Source organism: Parasteatoda tepidariorum, chromosome 2 (assembly GCF_982258835.1).
Source record: "Parasteatoda tepidariorum strain Cologne lab strain chromosome 2, Ptep-v5.0, whole genome shotgun sequence".
Taxonomy (NCBI): Eukaryota; Metazoa; Arthropoda; class Arachnida; order Araneae; family Theridiidae; genus Parasteatoda; species Parasteatoda tepidariorum.
The window spans coordinates 90,656,675-90,683,562 of record NC_141756.1 but is presented as its reverse complement, the minus strand read 5'-3'; the positions used below and the strand labels follow the sequence as shown (position 1 = coordinate 90,683,562).

At 28.5% G+C, this 26,888-nt stretch overlaps 1 protein-coding gene across 1 annotated transcript in view; it reads right to left on the bottom strand.

Annotated features, from left to right (window-relative positions):
- The window catches only part of LOC107437305 (zinc finger protein ZIC 4-like), a 38,257-nt gene extending 15,806 nt beyond the window's left edge, over positions 1 to 22,451 (bottom strand). Inside the window, 1 exon segment of the mRNA NM_001323803.1 lies at positions 21,477 to 22,451. Within this exon segment, the coding sequence (NP_001310732.1) occupies positions 21,477 to 22,386 (910 nt within the window). The 5' untranslated portion in view covers positions 22,387 to 22,451.
- Positions 22,452 to 26,888: the final 4,437 nt, after the last annotated feature.

The following is a 26,888-nucleotide window of genomic DNA, read 5'->3' as shown; positions in this document are numbered from 1 at the left end:
TATACACTAAGTTATTCTATAGAATTCTCCAACGGTAAAGCATTATTTAACCAATTCTTACTCTTCTTTTCGTGTATCCTGGTGGTTTGATAGTCAAATTAAATATATTTTAACTCTCTAACATACTTAAACATAATAAAACGTCAAATGATATTACTATTCAGAATTTTTTAATACCGTGTATTTACACATGAAGGGCTTTGGGGGAAATAAGTACGGCATTATTAGTGCAAAACAATATCATTATCATTGGGACAATATAATTATGAGTATAGTTATTTTACATCAGTAATGTTCATCAGTTGGCCAGTAATCGGTATAACTATTCTCCAGTATTCTTTTCCGATAGAAGCTCAAAAATTTTTTGCATTTTCTACTTGATAACAACTCAATACCCAAAAAATTATAATTTCTTAAGCGGAAAATACGTTCGTTATCACCATCAACGCTTTTATGAACAATTCATAACTGTGGAATACTGCTCCAAGTCTCTTTTACAATAAAGAAACAACAAGAATTTAGAAAAAGTTAAAATTATTATACAGAACGGTATTTTCAATATTTCTGACCAAAAATCTAATTAAAATTAAAAAAAATTTATTTAAATTTCAAAAAAAAAAAAAAAATATTGCAGCATGCTTTTAGAACATTTTGTTTAATTGTAGAATAATTGAACGAAAAAAAAAAAAGCTTCAAAGAAACTATTTTCTTAAAAACTTTTTTCTAATTCACATTTTGTATCCTACATTCGTTTAAAATTCAGTTGACGGGAAGAATAATCACAGAAACATGGATTCACCAACACATCATTTTGTTATTAAATTGCTTTTTCGACAGATCTAATCCAGAACTCTGAAATCATTTAAACGAACTAATCATTCTGTAAATCAAATACACTTGTTAGACAAACTCATCTTCAAATCAACTTCCTACGCGTCGCATTTTTTACATTCATCGATACATAAACAAAGTTATCGCCAAGGGGAGAATTACTACAAAATGTTACACTTCTGCAGGCGAGAGCACTGCTTGTGCATTCATAGCCATAACCGCGTCTGTGTTCAATTCTTCTTCGGCTTGTCCCTCCACCTCTCCCCGCTCAACTGAAGTGAGCGACAGCTAACTTCTTTGGAGGGAGCAACCGACCGATTAAAGCCTTGAACCTTTTCAAGTTGGACTTATAATCGTCTAAGAAATGTTTTGGACGTAAGTTCATAAATTTAAAAAGTAAGAACATCGATGAAAATTTTGAATTAAAATCATTTAAAAATTATTTTAATTTTACAGTAATCCTTTTTTTATTAAAAATATTTTCCATAATTTGTTCATTATTTTTTATTAGCTTAGGTCAAAACAAGAGAAAAATATTATATTTAGCATTCTAATTCATGGTTATGATACATTAGTAATAATCACCGGGGCTTTTTTCTGTGACACCGGTGATTATTTTAGAAAAAGACACCAGCCTGAATCACCCATGTCTTTTTTCTGCGTTTTAGGTAAAATTTTCCATACACGAGTTACTTCCAAATAATAATTTTTCAAATATGCAGTTTTTTAAATCTAAGAGAAACAGTTATTCATCATTGAAATTTCTATAATTTTCAAATTTGATAGATTTTTGAATATGAATGGTAAAAAAAAATTTTTTTTTTTCAAACTACTTTTTTTTTCTTTTTCAGAATTTAATATTTTAGTACAAATCAAAATTTTGCTTCGTAAAAGAAATATTGAAAAAACACAAATAAAAATTTTAATCTAAAATCCAGGATGTGGCAAAGGTAGAGGCTTCTTAATATGTTTTATTATAATGCTATCATTTAATCTGTTTAAATGTTCATACCTTTTATGCCCTTTAAGATTTAACCATTATATCAAGCTTTGCATTCTTGAATAATCTGTCGCAGACACTATGTTGAAAATAAAATTTCAGTGCATTGCATAAATTATCGTACTAAAAACCGTACTTATTCTAATCTAACAATCTAAAATCCATGATCTCGCTCTTAAATCATTCCATCTTTAAAGTAATCGTATTTCTTTAATTTAAACCTTGAAATTATTTTAATGATCTCTCTAAGATTATGTTTAATTAGGACTCTAATATATATATATTATTTGTGATAATTTTAAAACACATTCGCGTAACATAGCGATTTTGGTAAATAAAAAAATATTTTTCTCATTTTTTTATTATTTACTATTCTCACGCTAAATTAAAGGATGTGAATTGAAATAAAATCATGCTTCAAAAGTAATGAGCATGCCCCGAAGGGTGTAATTAGGATTGGCGGAGTTTAAACCTTCTTTTATGTAAAAATAAATTCTTTAGCATTGATACATGACATCGTTTTCTGCTTGAAAAGGTAAATTGAAAATGTAGGAAAAAAAGTTGCACGTTTTGTTAATAAAAATAGCATTTGAACAAAATGAAAAAGGCATCTCTAATATTTCTGTCAGAATGCTTTGTAGCGAATACAAAGAGCAATTTTGTGATTATTTAAAGCAATTGTCTTTTGTTTTAAAATATATCCAGTAAGGTAATAAATACTTTATAACACTTACGCAACCTAAATTTATAAAGTTTATAAATTTTTAATACCTTTCAGAATTTATTTTCAGTTTTAGTCATAAATTTAAATAGCATAGTTCAAAACAGTTTTTATAACCGAATTTATTTGAATTCAGTTAATTTGAAAACGTTTCAGTTATTTGTTTTTAATTTTGGTCATAAATTCAAGTAGCATCATTGTCATGGACTATCCAACTTTATGATTCAAAAATAGTGTAACAATAAATTTTTTTAAGAGTTATAAGAACATTTCACTGTCTACAATAGAACTTAGTGTATATATTTGAGCAAGAAATTAACTTTCTAATCTAAAAATATCATCTGTATTTTTTAAGGAACATTTTTAAAGCCCCCCAAAAACAAATAATTTGATGTGCAATAAAAATTTAATATTCTTAAAATCTAAACCACATAGTTTTAAAATCTAATTAAAAAAGAAATTAAATGGGAATTGTTACAAGAATAAATTTGCAAATATATATATCTTTAAATTAAGATATAATTGTACATCGAAACGCAATTTTAAATAGTATCACGGTTTAAGCGAAATTTAAATTCGTTGAATAAAAATATAATACAAATCAAATGAAGTCGAAGTTTTGCATCTTTGAAAATGGAGACTGAGTTCATGAGTACGCATTTGGAAGCGTATTTCACTCATACTCTGAGAAAAAAAAGTATGCTTGAAATTACCAGAAAATGGTAAAAGTTACCGCTTTTCTAACTCCAGAGGAAAATTCGGTAATTTTTACCGTTCCGCTTTCGTAATGGCTTTGGAAAGTCTATCCATAAAATATGATTTTATAATACGTGATCAAATTTGGTAAATGTGGTCAATTTATCATGAGCTGCGGTTCCCAAATGGTGCTCCGCGGAGCCCTAGCGTTCCTGAAAAGATTTTCGGGGTTTCGTGACTTTTTATGACCAGTGATGAGTTTTAAAGCCACTGAGTTCTTTATGCAACCTATAATTCTTAATTTATTTTATTTCTCGGTTGCCTTTATAAAATTATTTCAATTAAACCGCCAATGAAATAGAAATGGCATTTTTTTAAACGAAAATATAGTATTTCTAATAACAATGAATTTAACAAATTATGAAACGAACAAACATTTATGAAATATTGCATTAGTATTTCCCATTGCGCTTTTCAAATCAAAATAAAATAAATCTTTTATATAAAGAAACATTTTTCCCTAGTAAGCATTTTCAAAAGCAGTTTTTATCTGGAATCGGGTTTATTTTATTCATTTTCAGCTTATGTATATACATCAAAACAAAGTCATTACTAGACTAGACGTAAAAAAAGGACTCCAAATTTCACTGACGGAAATAAAACCTAGTTTAAAATTAATAAAGATAAAGCGATGAAAAATCTAAATTCCTCTACTTAAAAATTTTAAAAAAAAAGTTTTTTTTTATAGGGCATAGCAATCACAATTATCTAAATTAACTTTATTTACAAAGTCGGGGTTCCGCCAAAAGAAGTTTGATTATTTAGGGTTCCGCAGCCGAAAGAAATTGGGAACCGCTGACTTAGATCATGGCATAAAAACAATTTTCGGTTAAATTTATATTGATTTGGTTAAATTTATATTTCAGTTTTGTATTTTTCTGAATATGTAGTAATAAGAACTATAATTTTGAAAACCAAAATTTTTGGCAAACCGTTACCATGCGAACGGAAAAAATACAAATTGAATATCTAAATAAGTACCGTATATTTTGATTTTTACTACCAGAATTACGTTTTTTTTTTCTTCTTTTTAACGGAAATGTCCTTACCATACAGTAAGGAACATTTACTAGAATTTTTTCTCCGCGTAGTAAATGAGGTTCACTTCTTAAAGAAAGATGACTATTTTTTCTAAAATCGGTAGTTTGCGGCCTTCACATGAAATGCTTTCACCATGTATGTAAAATTATAGAAACGATAGAATGAAAAAAATTCAGTATAATAATTATTCAGTATAAATATTAATTCAAATTAATAAGTATTTTTTATTAGAAACACTAGTCTAATGAAACTGTCCATAGTGTAAAAAAATGAAAATAACGTGAAATATTTTTGGTCAAATATAAATTTTTGTTTACTTTACGTAGTTAATATGTTTATTATAATATAATCATAGTAATTTACGAATATTTATCTCTTTTTCACACCTCAATCTCAAACTAAAAAAAATTATTTGATAAGTGAAACTACTCTCAATTTTTTTTTTTTTATTATTATTTTTTTCGGATAACACTGAGGGGAGGAGTTAAATTAAGATTATGTAACTGCACAAAACACATTTTTTATATTTAATATCACTTTCGAATGACAGAACCCTTTTTTTTTATCTACTTATCTCAATTCTAATAACGAAAAATCCCTCTCCATAACTTAATACAACATCTGTTGAAGAGCTAATAGCCCGCAGAATGCTGTCAGGCCTGTCATACTTGAGAACTCATTGCAATAAGGATAAGGCTCGGGGAGATTTGAAGAGTTCCGGTTTTTAGACACCCCCCTGACCCTGTAACGGTCTTCATAAAGTGCGTTTCTTTAGTTCCCCTCATCCAATGTATGTACATTTAGAGTAAATAAATAATAAATCGCAGTTAATATTTGCTTTAGCATCCCATGAAACAATAGTTTAATCTAGAGTTGTTTATTTATTTAAAAGAGCATTTAAAAGTTAAAATTTTTAAATAAAAAAATTTAAATATTTATGATGTTATAGATATTTACGAGTACGAACTTTATTCACTTAAAAATACATTAATAGGAAATAATAGTCGACATGTTTCAAGCGGACAAAAACAGGTGCCCATTTTCAAGTCTTGCCAGACGTGAATGAGAAGAAACAAAAATGATTTGAAATACAAAACGTAACGTTAACTATGAAAAGTAGGAACATAAAGGTGAAAAACGAAACCAGAAAAACCATTGTAGCCAAGAGAGAAAAACGAAATTAACGTATTTTTTTAAACATTTTCAATAAAATTCCCTTAGAAAAATTTTTTTGTGTGAAACAAAAAAATTTTTGTTCTTCCTATTTTTTTTTTTTTTTTTTTTTTTTTTTTTGCTCAACCGAAAATTGCTCTGGTTGAATTTAACCAAATAAAATTAAACCGAGTTTCATTATTTTAAAAATGAATCTTAAATTGTTTCGATAAAAATATTGAGAAAAATTTTTAAATGTTTTATTTGAAAATCCTTTTTCAAAAGAAAACATAAGATATTTTATCTTTGAAACGAAAGAAAACTTTCACTACTTTTCAATTTCTTTTCACTACTTTTTCCAAAACCTGAAAAGTGTCAGAAAAATTCTTAATCATTAAAATCCGTCTAGCTATATTACGGTAAAAATTGCGGTAAATCCTGATTTGTGTCCTGTAACATGTTCCGGTAAGAAAGGATTTTACGGTGAAAAGTACCGGCATCCAGATTGCCGGTACTTTACGGTTAATAAGTTATTTAGGAAAAGACAGCCCACTATTTTACTAAATACACAAAGAGTGTTACTTTAGATAAGATCTTCATTAAATTATTATTATTTAAGGAGATATAAGGGGGGGCCGGATGCTAGTGATCATGTCACAAGTAATAACACACATCGCAAATCACTAGTCAAAACACAATATCATTAACCAGGATGTGTTTCTATTACCCTCAACATCTGCTACTACTTAAACCGATTAGTCACGTTTTTGATAGTCTTTAATCGCTGGCCATCACAGGAAGTATCTCTATTCCGTCAAGCACTCCTGTATTGGAATTTTGACAACCGTAATCTCTTCATAAGTTTAAGCTTATGAATAGTTTATGTGTAGTTTTGAATTTTTCACTTAAGTCTTTCTTGCATGGATTTAATTCAATTTAAAAATAAGAAGACTAATGAAGTGTACAAGATAATCGTATATTGAGCCGGTGCATTGCAATTACAATCAAAAATAAGTAGATACAATTTGATACAATTTGGTTGATTGATACAATTCGGTAAATGTGGTAAAATTTGGTAATTTTGTCATGATACCTTAGAGCGTGGCATAAGACCAATTATTTGGTTAAATTTACTTGCTAATTTTCTACTAAATGTGTGGTACTAAGAACTATATTGTTGTAAACTATAAGTTCCAGTAAAGCGTAACGACATGAACGGAAAAATTACTAAACGAATGATTTAAATATCGTATATTTTTGCTTTATCAACCAGAATTATGTTTGTTTGTTTTAAAAGTAATGTCATTACCTTCCGGTATGGTAAATTTACTAGATTTTTTTTCTCCCTTCACGAACTGTAGAAATGAGGCAGTTAAAGTATTATGTAATCATATTTCTGGCACTTTGGGACGAACCCTTAGTCAGCAAAAATTACAAACAAGATCCTACGCTTACGTAAGAAAGTCGCAATCCTCCCATTGTTTTAGTTTTAACTTAAACTGTAGTGCTCTAATTTATAAATTTTAGAAAAAGATGTAACTTGCGTAAAACAGAATTTATGTGTAAGTTTATTATTTAAAATTTTGAAACTCCTTGAAGAAAAAATTTTCTACCTTTTTCTTTCCCCAAATGTAAATTTCATTATTTCAAATAAAAATTTTTTCCAATTTACTTTTCATATCTTTTATGTTGTGTTTTTAATAGAAAGAAATAATGTCAATCATGTCATGGAAAAATCACACATACTTTCGATTTAAAGAAGACATTCATAAAACAAACAAAAACTATATGTATGAGTTTTGATTTTTATTACTAGAATTTCGTCCAGTCCCCAAAAGGCGCGTTTTGGACAAGAAATCACTAAAAGAAATTTTTATTATTAATACTTTTTTTCTTCTTTTTTTTATAAAGTATTTTCCAGATTAAACGTAACGACTGTATACATACATACATACATATATATATATATATATATATATATATATATATATATATATATATATATATATATATATATATATATATATATATATATATATATATATATATATATATATATATATATATATATATATATATATATATATATATATATATATATATATAATTAATATACATGCATAATTAATGTATGCATAAAACATCTGTTCTCACCCCCCCCCCAAAAAAAAAATCAACCCCAACCTATTCTAAAGTGATCCACCAAAATCAAGCGTCGCAATTTAATAACAAAATCCAGCTTTATTTGCTGTTATAAAACAGTAGGATACATGTGATAAAATAACATACATGTTAAAATATTGATTTCCGGCCATCCAACACCGCAGGATACATATCCAAAAACATCTAGGAACTTTACCTAAAACACATATCTTTGACATCTATTGGCAAAATAAGCGATTCAAACAACAGGCAATAAAGTGCCCATTAATTCTCAGTTTAATCTCATGCAAAAGACCAACTCAAGCGGCTTGTTACGCGAGAGCGCAAAGATACGAATTCTACATCGAGTTGTCCACCCAAGGACAACTGGTTACAACCTAGTGATAATAAAAAATAAAATTACTTTCTTAACGACTCGAATAAAAACACTCGTTTTATATACTTCGTTACGAGCTAAGGAATAAAAAAAGAGACTTTAAAGGTGTGGCAAAACTATTCTATGGGAAGAGAATTTCTGATCCGTCAGTAACATTGAAACACCTGCTTTTACGTGTGGACATCTTCCTAAGCTTGACATTTCTCCTTTATATTTTAGTAAAGTAAATTACTTAGTGATTGTTAGTCGTTAAAATTTTTGGATAAGTGTTTCGAAATATTTGGAATATTTTGTCCATAATGCTTCCTCTTTACACAAAAAATAGGAAGATAAAAAAAGAAGAAACATGAAGAAATACCCAGCTTTTTCATGTATACAGTTCTAAATCTATTTCGAATATAAAGTTTTTAGAGAGTACAAAAAATAAATCGATATAAAAATATTGTAAGATCTACTAGTGTTTCGAAGTATTTATTATTTTTTTTCTTTGCATTATTTCTCCTTAAAACTAAAAAAAGGAAAAAAAGAAAAAGAAAAAAAAGAAAGAAGTTAAAGAAAAGAAGAAAAAACATGAAAAAATACCCTGCTTTTTTTATGTGTTTTTATGAGAATTCTTATTTTATACAATACCAAATCTGTTTCAGACTCGGAGCTTTTAGAGAATTCTAAAATAAAAATATTGCAAAACCAAGTAAGGTTTCAAAGTAATTGGTTGTTTCCCTCCATATTGCTTCCTCTTAATACCAAAAAATAAGGAAAAATTAAAAAAGAAAAAAGCATTAAAATGTCCTTTTTTAGGTATGGAATGCAAAATCTTTTTCGAACGCAGTTTTTTGAGTACAAATATAAAAAGAATGTGAGTGAAACGTAAATAACTGAGTTGAGATATCAGTCTGCATTTAAATAAGCAAAACCCAAATAACAATATGTTTTAATATTTTTTTTATGAAGGAATCGAACCCCAAATATTCAAACACAGTAATTACATGATTTATACTGAAACTATCTTATTTTGAAAAATACAACTTAAATTATTTTAAAAGCTGTTTTAGAAGTGAGTAAATAAATATGTCTTTCCTATTGTTGGTTGTCTTTTCGTGATTCATTATTTATAGCTCTAAAATAATATTATTAATAGAAATAAAGTTGTGGAGGTAAAAGCTAGCGTTATACTTGGCAATGGGAATAATATTCGAAATGCCTCTTTGAAAAATTATCACTCAAGAAATAAAGTTACATGTTATTATTTAGAATTATGATTTTAGGGCATTATTACAAACTTCTCCATTGCAATCAATGACATCAGAAACCCCTTTCTGTGACGTCATGACCTACAGGGATCTTCTTATCAAACATCCATTGAAGTAGCTAGTCTTGCTTTTGTATTTTTGACATTATTCTTATCAATATTATCTGTTATCATATTCGTCATGAAAATAACAAAGCAGTCATATAAATTTCTTCAGACAGAACTAAAAAGGAATCCCATAGATTCTTTCACAAAAACAATAATCTTGAATAGTTTGCTGATTATAAGTGCAACACAAAACGATGACTAGCATGATTAAAGAGGAAGTGGTATACTATCGGAAGATAGAATCAATAAGTGGAATTGATAGATGCGATTGATTTAGCGAATTTCGTTGGCATGATTGAATCTATCTCCAATATCAAGTATGCTTCGATTAATTCTATTTACACGAATTTAATTGCTTCACTACTAGTGTCAAAAGTGCAGAAAAAATAACTAAATAATTTAAAATCACTTTCGATTTTCTTAGTTTTTCATATTAAATCTGCTAAAGCTTTTCGACATTTACACATTGATTGAAAGACTAAGACTAATCGAGTCACAATAAAAAAGTGAACAACTCCAAGAAAAGGTTTGTTCCCTCTATAGCAACTAATGCATTTCGATTAATAAGAGGGAACAAATAATAGTGGCTGAAATGTATTATTGTAATAGCATAACTATAATAAGAGTAATGATGGCACCTGAAAGTTTATTTATCTACGACTTTCAATTTACACAAAAAAATGTTTTTGATATTTTTTATTATCGTAAACTTCTAAATAGAAATAAAAACTAAACTGTAAGTTTAACTTTTTTATCTGATAAGAAAAATATCATATACTGCATTACGCTATTTGAAATATAAATTTAATTATTTAATTTTTGAGATTACAAAAAAATTTGAGATAGAATCAATGACTGGAATCAATAGACATAATTAAACCCGATTCAGTTATTAAATATCATTCGCTCGATCGAATCTATCTAAAGTATTAGATTCTGCATAAATGCAAACATTGAACCAATCATGTTTCCAGAACTGCAGAAAAAATTAACAATTATTTAAAATCTCTATCTATAAAATCTATTTCTTTTTAATGATTTTCGCTTTAATGTTTAATGGATTCCGGCAATCATTGTGTTGGATTTTCAATTTAAAAATATTCTTGTAATTAGAATAAAAACATCAACAAAGGAAAAGTTATAGTTTGTACTACGCAGGCTAAAGTAAAATACTAAGTGCAGAAAGTACAAAAATTAACATACTATAGTTTCAGTTCTATAAACAAGAACCTTTCTCTGTGGCTAAACGTTTAAAAAACTTTTTCGATATTTAGGCACTGAGGAAGGTTTTGTTTATAGAATTGAAACAATAGTATGTCAATTTATATACTTTCATTGATGTTTTATTCGCATTGTTTTTTGCTTTAGTCTACAATAAAAACTACTGTATTCTTAAAAACTTAGCAGAAAAGGAATGTCTACATTCTGGATTAGGTACCCACTAAACAATGATCTCAAAAAGTGGCTACTACTACACTGTCTACAAGCTTAGCAGCCGGAAACACTTTGCCTTCTAGGATTGACACTTTCAACCCCTTCTTAGAAAAGAGGGATAAATTGTTGAAATCCCTCCTACTTCCACAAGCACCTGGGAGGTCACGCCTCGGACAATGTTTCTCCCCTGGAGAGGTCACTTCGTTTTGTTAAAGAGGGTGGGCCCGAGGGGTTGAAAGAAAAGTGAAATTACCCCTCCTTAAACTCCCCTGTCCCACTGATAGACAAGTGATCTCCAGGCTATCGCAGACCGATCATTGGGGAGTATTGGGGAGTAACAGAGGTAATTTTTAAGAGATTAAAAGTTGATTTATTGAGTTCAGTTGTGGGACGACCCCCAACGGTTTCAAATAGATGGTCATCAACAGATGTTGTGGCTTCAACCATACTCTTGAAACATCATCAGATGATTAACGTGATTATTCGGTGATGATCGATTTTAAAAGATTCTTGATGAAACTGCAGAGTTGGAGCGTTGAGGAAATCGATACTCGTTACCATGGCAAGCTTTAACCTAATTACTTAATTCTTTTTAGTGTTAATGTAAACAAAGTTGTAATAATGATTTTTTTTGAGCGATAAATCACAAAATGACTCTTTTGTAAGAGAATCAGAAGTTACAGATCATTGTTTTTTTAGCAAGTTTTACAAAGTAAAAATTCTTGTTCTCCCCTCCGCGGACGATAAGTGCTCTTAATACTTCTTTCTTTTCGAATACTTCCAAAATATGTAAAAACTGAGAGTTGATCTCACTAGGATTTAACAGAAGCTGGTGTAATCTAGACACTTGTGTTTTTAAAACAAATTTTATTTGCATTTAATATTTTAGATTTGGATTTCTTAAACTCGACAAAAATGTTTGCAATTTTGATATCACTTTTTCTCATTGCAATAAGTTTACAATTATCAAGTAATTTTATACAATGTATCTAAAAATAGATAAAGATAATACAATACCTTACAGAATTTTCCCATGTAATTGAATTTATTTCGTTTTATTGTATTAAATTCTTAATTTTGTTACTTAAAATTTTTGCATTGTTTCATGTCATAAATTTAAAGTTAATGACCTAAAACTACAATTATATTTTACAGTACAAGTGAAGAACCAGTCAGTTAAACTCATGAGCATGTCGGATTTGCTCAATGCTTATGGGGTCCCGCAAAATTTTTGTAAATAGTATAGGGTCCTCACTCCAAAAAGTTCAAAAATCCTGGTTTAGACAATTTGAAAGATTATCATAACTGGATTAATTTAACAAAACAATTTCCTCTAAGGATTCTATATTCAATGAATCATAAAATATTAATCAGCAATTAGAATTCTATTTATAATTATTTTACTTGGACTTACTTTACATTGAAATAAACAACTAGTTTGACTAGTTAAGTTGTTATAGTTCAACACGTTTACAAAACTAATAATCAATTTAAATCAACAACACCCAGTTTTAATAGTAAGTAAAAAGTAAACATTTAAAACAGAAACGGTAAATGATTATTATTACAAAACCTTTGCAAAAATATACAATATAAGGAGCAATTACAATTCTATTTATATTTATTCTACTTTGACTTACTTTCCATTTCAATTCGAAACTAGTTTCACTACTTAAGTTCTAACATTTTAACACGTTTACAAAACTAATATTATCATTAATCAATTTAAATAAACAGCACCTAGTTTTAAAAGCGATATCAAAATATTTAAAAGAAAAACATGTAAATGATTATTAAATAATAAGTTAATATTTATTAAATTTTCTATGCAATATGAACATTGTTATGAAAGTATTATTTTAGAAATAACAAAGTCATTAATTCCCTCTTGCTTGAGCATAGTTTATAAATTAACCAATCCTCGGCAGGATGTAGACACACCCATAAGCCCTAATTAGCCATCAAATAAACTGCTGCCATGACTTTATTTAAAGGCAGCGTTGTAGTAAGTACGAGTTTAGCTTTTAAAGTAAGGGACCTAAAATATCATTGGAGCAACAATCGATTTCTATCAAGTTGCGTGAAAACCTAAGTGCATAAGAATGAGTAGTTGCGTAGTAAGCACGAAATGTATTGATAAAGTTATGAATGAAACTCTTGAAGTACATGTTTATTTTCAAATTAGCAACGAAGCAACAATCGTGTTAACACGATTAGAATACTAAAGCGATATTCCGAATTTCTGAGTTAATCTCTCCTTATAGATATTGTGTGTTCATTAAAAATACGTCAAGAATTATGCTTCCTAATACAAATGCTAGAAAAAGTGCCAACACATTTTGTCTCTGAAAAATCCTATATTTCTAAAATGTCAAATAAGTGTATAGCACTTTAATCCATTGATGCAAATGGAACACCGGTGTGCCTTATATATATATTCTAACGATTTAATTCTAAGTAAAAATATATTTCAGTATTTCTTATATAGAAAAACAGCCCAATAGTTACTGTAAAAATAAGTTTGGTCGGGATAGCCTGGTTGGTAGGACACTGGCCCTATGGCTAAGAGGTCGTGGGTTCGATCCCTGTCGACCGAAGACTTCCCGTGTAGTAAATGGTGACTGATGCACGTTAAATCTGTCGAGTCACAAAGTCCTCCATGTTTCCATAACAAATCATACCTCTGTGGGTACTGATCCAGGAGTTTCCTTGTCTTCTGGATTGGTTCAAAATTGCAAGGTTACGCAGCTAAATATTACAAGTCGTAGACCCAAAATTGGGTCGGCTGTTATAAAAATTAAATATTACGATGTGTTAGATAATCGGAATTACATTTATAATAAAGTAATTTTTCTTCATTTATTCTCGAAAATGTATCAATAATTGATTATGTAAGTTAAAGATTTGTTAATGATGAATAATTGTTTTTTTTATTTTTTTTATATCTAAATAACTGCAAATAAATGCAAATTTGAAAAACTATTGCTTGGACATGAGCTGAGTAGCAAAAAAAAGGCACCGTGATTCATGCTGTATTTCATAACAATACATTAAAATTCTAAAATATAATATTTTTTACTTATTTCGACCTAAATTAATACGAAATAATGAAAATCGAATAAAAAATATGTTTAATAAGAATTCTGCGTCAAAGGGCTAACACGACTACAATACAAATACGATTTTTCCCTCTATAGAAAATAATTTAACTCCTCTTTCTCACACTGTAATTTTTTAAACTACATCAATAATTTTGCTCCCTAAAGTAAACACAAAAGTACAAATATATTTCACACCAGAAAATTTCTGCTCATTCTATATATTATTAAAATAGGGTTTTAAAAGTCGGCGACAAAACTCTTCTTGAGCATTTATGGATCAATGAATTAAAATAAACACGCAGTAATTTAGAGGTCAAATTGTGAAATTGCCATAAACAAAATTATTAACTGAACTGACTTGAGTGAAAAATTAAAGTACAAATCAAGTACAGATATGGGTATGCTATAGATTCAGATTTTTAAAAAAGAAGAACCTTCCTCAGAGTAGTCTGAACACCAAATGAAAACTATCAACGTTTATCTTATATTCTCAAAATATTCCTCCAAGTAATACTCAAGTCCCCTATTACTTGATTACTTTAAAGTTTATCACCTAATAAGGGTAATCTCTTCTTTATTGCTGATCTATGATAATTATTGCGAGCCAAGTATAAGGAACGGACGTCTTTAAAAAAGATAAATACCCTTTACTTTTAAGGAGTTGAACTGCCCATTATAGTCCCATATTTCTTCGATCCTGTGGAACGAATGGTGACGTGGTGATACTCTTTAAAAAAAAACATTACCTAACTAGACAATGGATCTAGACTAGTAACGATAGGTTGCTTATTGAAAGGAGTGCCCAACTCTTTATTCACGGACAATCTTAAACATCCCTGATAAATGACCATGCATTGTAACCCTCAAACTTTAATCCCTACACCTGTTGAGTAAGAGGTGAGTGGCGTAACACAAGTAACAAAGTTGATTTTGTTCCAAATGTATTATTGTCCAACCCCTTTTATTTAACACAGAAGACCTTAGTTCAGCTCATCCTATTCTTCTTCTGAGTTAAAAAGATTGAAGCATTTTTTTTTTCGAGAAAAGAAAATAACAACTATCGATCAAGTACCTCAAGGAATTTTTCGTCAATTCTTCCTCGAAAATAAGATGATATAGATCTCACCAGAAACGTATTTTTTTCCCCTCCTTACAAAATACACGTGTCCAAATTGATTTTGTTCCAAATGTTTTTAATACCAATGTTTAAAACACCAATGCCTTTTCCTTAGCACAGAAATCATTAGTTCTGAACATTCTGTACCTCTGGGTTAAATACGATTTTTTTTTTTCCGGGAATGAATAAAGAGGAAAAAGTATCTCTAGGGACTTTTAGTTCGATTATAGATCATTAAAAAAAACGATAAAAGCTTAACTTCGTCTATCGTAACGAAGTATACGCGTCCCATTAGATTGAAATTGATTTTATTTCGAATGTATTACTATCCAACCCCCCCTTTTTTTTGTTACATAAAACTTTGATCTGATCCTCCTATTCTTTTCCAGATTCGAAATGAACGAATGAATTTTTTTCCGGGAAAGAAAGAAAATAACGCCTATCAATTAAGTTCAAGAGGATTTTTTGTCAACTATTGCTCGTAAATAAAACGATAAAGATCTCACTAGAAGCGCATCTTTTTCTATCGTAACAAAGTACAGGCATCTGGTAAGAATGAGAAAAGAAATATAAATTTTCATTATCTTAAATTAATTGGGATTTTTCTTAAATTTAACAAGTTAAGTTTAATATGTTCTAAATAACCGGAAAAATTACTGATTTTTCTGTCTTGAAAGTGTGGTTCTATTAATAATACTATCAGCTATGAGCATAATTTCGAAATTCTTCAAGCTAAAGTATTAAATTTATTTAAAATAAATTCTCATTGCCTAAAATTAATTGGGATTTTTCTTAAATTTAGCGTGTTAAATTTAATATGTTCTAAATAAAAGGGAAAATTACTGATTTTTCTGTCTTGAAAGTATGGTTCTATTAATAATACTATCAGCTATGAGTGTAATTTCAAAATATTTCAATCTAAAGTATTAAATTTATTTAAAAGAAAAACAATTTCTTTTTAAAAGCAATAAAACACTACTGTATAAAAAGAATAAAAAAAAACGAAAAGAAAAGGTAAAAAATAATTATTTGCAATAACAAAGGATGAAAAAAATTAATTAAACAGATTATGTGAGAAATTATAAATGTTACCGGCAAGTACTCACCATTTATTTATGTTTTAAAAATTGTATATAATATACTAGAATTTAGTAAATTTAAATTGCAGTAAAAGTATACCTAGGCATTCTATAAAATGACCAATGCTATTTAGACAAAGTATGAAAAATGATTCTGATAAGGCTATTATTAAAATGACGAGCATTCCTCAAAAATTTAAATATTATTTTGAAAAGAAAGAAAAAATAAGAGTGCCATTAAAAAAATTATTCAAAATACGTTAAGCCTTTCTTATTTTAAGGGAAATAAAATTTTCTCATAAAGAATAAGAAATTAAAAATAACCTACTGGTTGCAACATGGAAGGCTTGAAAGACATTTTGAATTACATTTCATTATATTTGAAACGAATCGGAGATGTGTCTCATAATTTTCCGGTTTTTCATTTGGCATTTTATAGAATGTCTGGGAAATGTGTGAGATATGAATCGTTTCATACATTGTCTGCTAATTTCATATATAGTGTCTAGGCATTTTATAGAATGCCGGATTTCAAACATTGCCGATTTTATATTGCTAAAGACCAATGCTTTTGTCCATTGTGATAAGAATTTACTTTGCAAAAATATAGCCGAGATGTAATAAGCTATCACTACAAAAGGCCTGAAAACGGAGAGAAAAGTGCTCACATTAATCTGCATAGTAAAGTTTTTATTGTAACTGAGATCGTTCAAAACGCTTAACATTGCACCAACTCATTTAAATCGATTATAGTAATGATTTGTAAACTAGTGACGAAATGATTTTTAATTCAGTATAGAAAATAATTTAAATTTACGACTGCTTGTTTATTTTATTTTCAACATAAACTGGCTTTTATGTTGAATCTCTTCGTTAATGTTAGTGTAATCGTTAACGATAATGATGAAACAAAATATTAACATAGCAATTTTTGCAAATGTCAACAAAGCACTTATTTCTAAAGAAATATTTTATGATGTCAAATTGAAAACAATTGATCGCTCAAGTAGATAAACAAAAATGAGAGCTTAAAAAGTATAGGGAAAGAAAAAATTGGACAATTAACGACTAACATAACCGTTTATACACTTTATATATATATATATATATATATATATATATATATATATATATATATATATATATATATATATATATATATATATATATATATATATATATATATATATATATATATATATATATATATATATATATATATATATATATATATATATATATATATATATATATATATATATATATATATATATATATATATACTTCTTCTGAACTATATATATATATACTACTTCTGAAAATATATAGTTCAATATTAGTTCCGATTAAAACAGTACTCGTTAACAACTATTGCTTATAATTACGATTACAAGTAATTCCTTATTAAAAAAAATATTTCTTCGAATAGAATTGAATAAAGCACAAATCATGTATAGATTAACCGTGCGATATTTACGTGGTTTTTTATTTTAGTTTACACAGTCGCAATGATTTAAACCCCGAGATCATCGCATTTAACAGTTGTAATCGCTAGTGACGATTGCTTATAATTATGATTACAAATAATATATTACTGTTAATCGAATACGTTTTTTCTAAACCCGGATTAGAATATCCCCAGTTTTCATCAGACTTAGGAAATAACCTTTTTCTTGTTTTCAGCTCGCAATATACTACCTTGCTACATATCATACATGTTTAATTTACCTTAGGATATCAAAGAATTAACGGTATAAAATAAAATTCGAATTTTCAATCGAATCCTCTGTACAATAATCTCCAATTGATGTTATTTTATCAATTAATTTTCCTAAAGCTTAAAGGACTTTAAATGAATAAATAAATAAGTAAATAAACATTTTGACATGTTCCTAAGAATGTTTATAACGGCTTTATATCCTAGAATATTCTCGTCTATCCTGATCGTAGTAACTTAACCGATAAAACTTCGAGTTGGTTCAAGAAAGAAGTTTATGACTAAGTTCCGACCAATTGCGAAAAAATCTTGTGGATTGAAGAAATTCAGACTAAATAACATCCTATTGTTCAAAATTTTATACATCTATTAAATTAAGGATACCCAACTGTTAATTATAATTGAAAGCTGCTAATTTAGACGACACACAGATTGCGCAGGGGGAAAAAGAACTCTGAAATTATTTTACTGCATGTTGTTTAAATTGACAACATTTGAACGGAAATTTTATTACCTTTTCGCCAAAAATGGGACAAAGTCAATGTTGCAGCATTCTCTCTAATTCTCTAACGTTCTGCTCGTGTCATGGTGTTATAACGAATTTTTTTTTAAAATTTTTTTGAGTCTATATTTTTATAATTGATGTTGAAAAGAAACAATTTTAGACAAATCTGTCTTTTCCGTTAAATTAATATATTTACTGCATATGGTTCATTTTATTAAAAACTCAAGTAGTTCTGCATCTCCTTTTCCCCAAATAGTAGGCAAAAGTTATGCAGCTTCAGTACTGTTAACTTTTTTATTTTTTCTAAGGTCGGTAACCTACGTCCAACCTAAATTATATATGTTTTAAATTCTCCAAACCATTATACTACGTTCGCAAAATAATGAGTGAAGTAGTAATGTATATAAATGTGCGCAAAACATTTTCAAACATTAATAAGTAGGGAATTTTTCTTCTTGATTTATTTCATAGTAAAAAAAAAAAAAAAAAAGAAATATTTGAGAGTAAAACGATTAAGATTCTGTCCGTGGGTTTTAATTTTAAACATCAAACCTTAAACAAACAATCATTACATAGCAAAACTATATAACTTGTAAGGATTGCAATTAAAATGCTATCAACGAAATACAATTTATGCGCGGATTGTAATAAAAAGGCTATATGTCATAAAGACAGTAATGTAGTCAGCATTGCACACTGACCATACTTCCTTAATAATTTATTTATTATTGTTTTAAAAAAAGGATTCTTTTTATTTTCAAAAAAAATAATTATTTCTCGTTTATAAATTGTTGTCGATATAATTTCCAAAGGTGAGAGTTAAAACAACTAGTGTATATCGAGTTAAAACGACTAGTGCATTCGTGATTAAATGTTTTTCCTTTTGGGCAAAGTAACAATACTTGATAAATTATTGATGAAACAGCAAGATCCTCTAGGCTTATACAGAGTAATAATTGCTAGAATATCTTTATATAATCATTAGATAATTTTAAAAACACTCATGTTATTAATGTTAGAAAATATGGAATACTCATAAATTTTTGAGAAACGTTAATGCTATTTCCTTATTTGAACAGGAAATTTTAAAATCGACACCCAATATATAGGCCTGCATAATATTTTTAATAAAATTAATTCGCACACTAAAACCTACACTTCGAACGAAATTCCCGTTACAGTTATTACAGATTTTAATATTTTAAAAATAATTATCCATATCTCCAAAGAATTTTCATGCATAGAAATCATACAAAAGAGCTGGTGTAAGACAAAAATCGTTCTGTTATCCGTAGTATTCTCAAATGAAACTCAAAGGAAGAAGTAAAATTTTAATAACCAGGTGTTGCAGTCGACAGTAGGAGTTGAATCATCAATATCAATTTCCTAGAATAACCTGTTACAGTACTTGAGAAATGACCACCCATACAGAACAAAGAATAAGGATATCCTTTTCTTTTATGAATGCACTCATACATGTGAAATTATCTTTTCCAACACTGGAAAGTCCTTTTATTCTTTCAAAGTGTCTAACTTATTGTCTACTTTATAAACAAGAATGTTGGTTCAATCACGCCCCTTCAGACTGACTCAATTCATACAACAGTTATAATGTGCAAATTATCAACACTATATCAATGAAAATGGCATATATTTCAGAAATACCCTGTTATTATCGAAAAGGATTTGTGAATCATAACTGCAAGCTTTCTTATGGGTTGGTGTGAAATGAATTATTCTGTCCATCTTAAAAGTAAAATTTTTCTCCAAGAGTTATGAAACTCGAGTTCACCTAAATAGACATCTTAAAATTAAGCGTGTTCACTTATAATATAAAATGCAAGTTATATAATATCACTTACAAATACATCTACAATCGGACTGAGATCTAAAAATTAGTTCACACTAATGAAATTCGACTGTATTCCAGTTTTCAACACTTTAGTCGACGGAAGTCGAATATAAAACATATTAAAACAATAATAGAATTGCAAAGAAATAATTTTATAGTGGGGTTAAATAATACCGAAAATTGTGCCTGAAATATTAAATTAGAACTACTTTTCTTATTTTAATGTTTACTACAAATTTATTATCTATTGTATGTCGGTTACCACTATAGGAACTACTACTATTTCTACTATTAACTATACTATAATTATTATAACACTAATTTTTGTACTTTTTGAACTTTACTACAAGATAAACTCTGACAGAAACATGATCCAATTTAATAACTTACAGAGAATTTGCACAGTAATTTGTTTCAAGGTATTGATATTATGATCTTAAGCTCCACCAATTTTTATGAGAATGTAGTCAATTACATAGCCTAACAAGAAGCATTAATGCGCTACATTAACAAACATGTAAAATTGCAAATAAATTAAAATTATTGAAAGCAGTATCTAAAGAAAATTTCTAAAAGCTATTAGTATACACTACACATCTTATCAATAGTAATGAGATATACCTATTAATAATTTCAAAATTTTCATCTTAGAAAAATTATTAGCATGTATTCAGCCAAGAAATTTAAAAAAAAATATGCTTTGCTTGGTTCAGAACTACTAAAACCCTGGTCATATCTCCTTATAATAAAGCATTTAATTGAAAAATGAATATTTATTTATTTATCTACATCACGAGCTAAACTTTCATATTTTTTTCTCGATTATACCCATGAAAAAAAAAAAAAATTTATAATTCGACCAGAAAAGCAATTGTATAGCGAATGACAACAATAGGAAAACTAAGTAAAGGGACAAAAATTAGTTCACATGCTTTGAAAAAATAAATAAATAAAAATGTTTAGATAAAATTTTTCGAAAAAATTAATTTTGAATAATTTATATGGAGGCAATTACACAAAAATTATAACACAATACTATTATACTACAAGGATTTTCCGATCTAATTTTTAACCGTTTAAAAATAAAAATCACTTTTGTAAAAACAGTTTGAACTAAATGATATTTTAGATTTCAGATTAACTTTTTTTGTATACAAATGGAAAAATTATTCTTTTTAAAAATAATTAAACACTATATTAAAGTTATTGTTAACGAACTCATAAAATTATATACAAATAAATAAGACATTAAGATCGAAAAGAGTACAACTTACCTGTATGGGTTCTTTTGTGAATTTTGAGGTTTTCGCTTCGAGCAAATACTTTCCCACAACCAGGAAAAGGACAGGGGAAAGGTTTCTCTCCAGTATGAACCCGTATGTGATTGACAAGTTTGTATTTTGCCTTAAACGGCCTCCCATTCCTGGGACACTCCTGCCAACAGCAGGTATGATTCGTGCACTCTGGTCCACCTACGTGCTCCACAGCTATGTGTGAAACGATCTCGTGCATAGTCTGGAAAATTTTATTACACGGTTTCTTGGGTGGCATCTGATCAGGATCAATCCATAAACATGCCATTTCATGCTTGATACCCGGATTTTTCATGTACCGAAAAAAGGCACCACTTGGAGGTTGAAGATGATGCGTGGGATAGTGATGGTGGTGATGATGATACGAAGCCGAATATGGATCAGTCCTGGTCATCTGATGGTGGTGGTGGTGAGAAGGGTTAAAACCATCAGTCCTGCCGTACACATCAGCGCCCCCCGGTAATGGCACTCTCATGTGACTGTGATAATTGTGAGGGTCGGACATCATACCTGTGAAAAGCATGTGAGACGGATCTGCGTGAAGGGCCCCAGTGGGGGTCCCGTATGCGTCCGAAAAGGATTGCATGGGATCCCGACGCAGCATCGATCCATAACCCGCGGAGGGCATGTGACCATATCCATTTTGTGGAAATTGCTGATGATGAAAAGTATGGTTAGCTTGGTGACCTGGACTCAGTTTGATATTTGCGATGGACACACCAGGGTCCACGGAGAAGTGGTTCAACATATCGACTTGAGAATCGGTGGTAGTCGCGCGCTGAGAAAACGGGAAGCCCGTCATCCCGCTGTCTATCTGAGGATCTATCCAACTGCGCAGCACTGCTTGGTTTGGCCTCAAGCCGCTGGCCATAATGATACTCCAACCATTCAAAATGCACCTGTGAAGCAGTCAAACGTCCCACCCACCAGCTTCTCGCTTGGAGTCGTATTGGCCGTGGGGAACTTGCTTAAGTAGGCGTTACTGGATTCCACCCAATGGAGAAGTGCTATTCTCGGTAGGAGTGGAACGTCATGCCAATCAAGCACTGTGGGTGGGACATTGATACTGTGTTTTGTTTTGAAAAGAATTTTTCTCGAACCTGTTAGAATAGATCAGATTCGTCAATAGACGGTAGGTTGACACAAAATTCCATGCTGGTTATAATTATGCTTCAAATTTTTTTGGTTCAGCAATAAAAAAATATTTATTTTAACACGGAATTTTATACTTCGAATCAGCGATAAAATTTTATACTTTGATATTTTAAAATTGATGTTTGTTTACAGAATTCTGAATTTAAAAATGCAAGCAATGTTTTATTTAACAGACTTAACTATTATTAGATTAGCTAAAAATTCACATTTACATATTAATTTCCAGTTTCATAAGTATTTAATAAAAGAAACAAAGGCCACAAAATTTTGAAAAAATAAATGCATTAAATGTACTTTACAACAACGTATTCAAATAATTTTTGAATACGTTAAAAATATTTATTACGCGTTGATTTAGAGTAACGAATAGCTATTACAATGCTATATTTTAAAATAAAAATATTTTTAAAATTACGAACTAAACTCTTAAAATTTTAAAAAATTATTTCTTTTTACGGGGATATAATTTTTTTTTAGATATTATTTTTTAATTTGTATATGATATATTACAATTCGTCTTTCTAAATGGAACAAAAATATTATTTATTTTGCATCAATAAGTTTTCACTTGATACACTATTAAAAATTTTTAGAGCGTATTGAAACACGGCATTTTTCTAAATTACATTACTTATTGTGGAATCAATTTTAACCATATTACCTTACAAATTAATCTTCCTTCCTTCCTTTCTATGTTTGAATACAAAATATTACTACTTAACTTGAATTGAAATATAGTATAATGTAACACCTTATTGAAGTAAATTTCAACTATATTATGGATAATTGAACTATAAATTGGTACCGATATGGTGGTTCAATGCTCAGCCGATTGTTCTAAGTGTGTGAATGTAATAAACAAAAGCTGACTTTTTGTAAAACTGTATTAAAAGGGTTAATAACAATTATTGATTGCACTTTTAACATGGTTAATAACTTTATTTTAACATTTATATGCGCATGATAGATAAACTGTTAAAATTTTTAGGACGCATTAAACCATAATATCTATCATTCAAAATAATAATTTTCGGCTAGATATGCAAACCGATTCAGGTAAGATTGTCTTTTTTCCCCATTAAAAATAAGTAAAGAAAGAAATATATAAATAAAAGAAACTACGATGAAATAAAGAGCGACTGACGGATTTCTAAAAATTTCTTTCAAACCGATGATTTAATTGATGATATATATACAGAAGCATGGTTCTATTGATCGTTTTAAAATCCCAGTTTTTAACACACTGCTAAGAGAGATAAAAAAAAAGGTTAATAACTGTTACTGATCGCACTTTTGCATAATTAAAACGTAATTTTATTTTAAAATGATAGCTACACTAATAAAAATTTTGTAAACGTTAAACTATAATATCGTTTAAATTTTCTGAATCTTTTATATAGTAGGGGAGAGTGGGGTCAATTGTAACAGGGTACGATTGTAACAGAGCAAAAATTTCGAGTGTCGGGTTCTAGATTTCGTTCCTAGGTGGCGCACAAGGTGTATTTAATAAATCTACATGTACACCCCTGATGGCAACCATTTTTATGTAATTTTGAAAGAGTTACATCACAAAAGATATTTTCACGCCACCCAAGTACTTTTTTTGGTATTAGAATATTATATTGTAACAAAGTAGTTTTGTTTAAACAAATAAAAATTAGTAACCGAATATGTAAGTGGACACCTTAATTAACATTTCAATAAAAAGAAAGATTAGTTTTGCCAATTAACTAGCATTGTTTTTAACAAATGAAGCTGAAATGGCGTCTTGGGGACAATTGTAACAATAAGTAAAGGGACGCTTGTAACAGCTGAAAATAAATAATCTTATGTTTACAAACCATTACTTAACCCTTTAAGAACCACCAATAGTTTCCTATATCATTTATATTATGTTGCATGTGCATTATTTTATTTGTCACTTTTCACAGCATAAATTAAAATTTTTAACCCCTTAAAGTTAAAAGTTTAACCCTTTAGGTCTCTGCTCATTATTATTTTTATTCCTAAAATATCACTACTATTTTGATCAATAAAAAATATATCGCAACTATGATAATATGTATAATTAACTATGTTTTAGTTGAATTTATTGTTACAATTGACCCCGTAAGTGGGGACAATTGTAACAAGTGCACGACTGTCAAAAATTGTTAATAACTAATATAATAACATTTAAAATCAGGTATTTGTTTTTTTTTTCTAGTAGAGGATAGTCTACTTTACTCGTCTGTCAATTAATACTAATAATATATTGGATATTTTGTTAGTTAAAAATAGTTAAGTAAAAAATGTTACAATTGACCCCACTCTCCCCTACACAATTGTACCATCTTATAAACATTTTAGGCAGTTAGATTAAAGAGAAATAAATTTTTAAAAATTCGTCAATCGCTCTTTATTTCATCGTAGGTTCTTTTATTTATGTATTTCTTTCTTTATTTATTTATTTTTAGTTGGGGAAAAAGACAATCTTACCTAAATTGCTTATGATAAATTACCTTTTATAGCAAAGCACACTAAAAGTTGTACAGAAAATTTTGTCACAGTTCTTATAATTTTTTTTTTTTTTTTTTTTTACAAAAAATAAATTTTAAAATTAATTGACATGTCCGTGCTTCTGTTATTTACATTCTCTCTCCCTTCCTCTCACCCTCTCTCTCTCATTTTCTTCTTCTTTTTATCAATGATTTACTGATTTATTTACCATTTGACGTCTCTAGGTTTAAATTTGATCACCCATATGCTGTATGAAAAATTTGGGCTACCCCCATTTTTGGAGTTAAGGTTAACTAAATACAGTAGAGTCCCGATTATCCGAGTTTCCACTTTAACCGAGCCTGAATATACAGAAAAACAAGAAGAGGTGACACTAGCCCCCTAAAAAGCCCTGTCATTCCTAAAAAAAAAAAAAAAAAAATGGCGAAATATTGCTGCAGAAAAAGGCAAAGTAATGTAAAACAAAAAAGAGAGCGTAAAGTATGCTCTCTAAGTGTTTTTAAGAAAGCTTTTTAATTATAATATGAATTGTACGTGATGTACTCGTATAAATTTTGTATTTGATAAAGATATTACATTTATACCTTTTTTATACTCTTCGCTTTAACCGAATTTTTTGGTTAACCAAGTTATTCATGGTCCACATTAACTTGGATAATTGGGTCTCTACTGTATAGCCTTTTGAAGTACAGAACTGCACTTATTATGCGAAATTATACAAAACTGACAGAATAACAATTGTTTCAAAGAAGTTTTTTAATAGGGGAAAAAAAGGAAATTCGATCTAAATTAGGGGTAATGAAGCAGTTTATTGTAACGCATGCACTTTGAATACTTTATTTCAGCGAATTTTCAGTATTAAGGTTAAATTCTGCGATGCAAATTTCCAATGAGAAAAGAACTTAACTTTTATCCATTCAATTATTGAACGCTAAATAAATAAATGTAAACATTTATAAAAAATGAAATTAAAATGATTTTGAATTATAAAGACACTAAACAAATACTATTTAAGTTACGTAATTTAATGTGCAAAATCTGTTGAATAAGTTCTGAAAGAAATTATTATTAGATGAGAAATGTAATAAAATATTCTAACTTAGTGGATACATTGATGAAAATTTTTCATTGTTAGTATACTTCTTTTTCCTTTAACAGATAAATTTAGCTCCCTGAAATTCATAAGTTCAAGTGTACTTTTTAAAGCATTAATTAAAATTCGAAAATTAGGTTTTTATTGAGCGTATAAATAAATCATCTAAAATCTTTTTCTTTGACTGATAAATTCTGAAGGTATTAAATCGAATATACTAAATAAGTTATTTGTTTCTATTAAACAAAATTTTATTGTTTGAAAAATTATTTGAATAAAGTAGGTTGAGCTTATTGTGAATATTTGGAGCTGATAAAAGAAGTTGATGTATTTTTTAAAAAAGTAAAAAAATTAAGTGAATTTTTTCTTTGTTATCGACAAAATATTAAGTTGACTGCTGACCAGTCGTTGAATTTACTTAGCGGAGAATTTTTTCAACTTGAAACGATTCTAAATTTTCTGAAATCTTATTTAAAAATTTCATGTTTAGGTATAAGTTCTGAAAATAAAGAAAAAAAAATTATTATTATTTCACTTATATTTTTAATTATAAAACCAATAACTTAACTCATATTTATTAAATTATCAAAACAATAAATTTCCTCAAATTTGAATCTATTTAATTA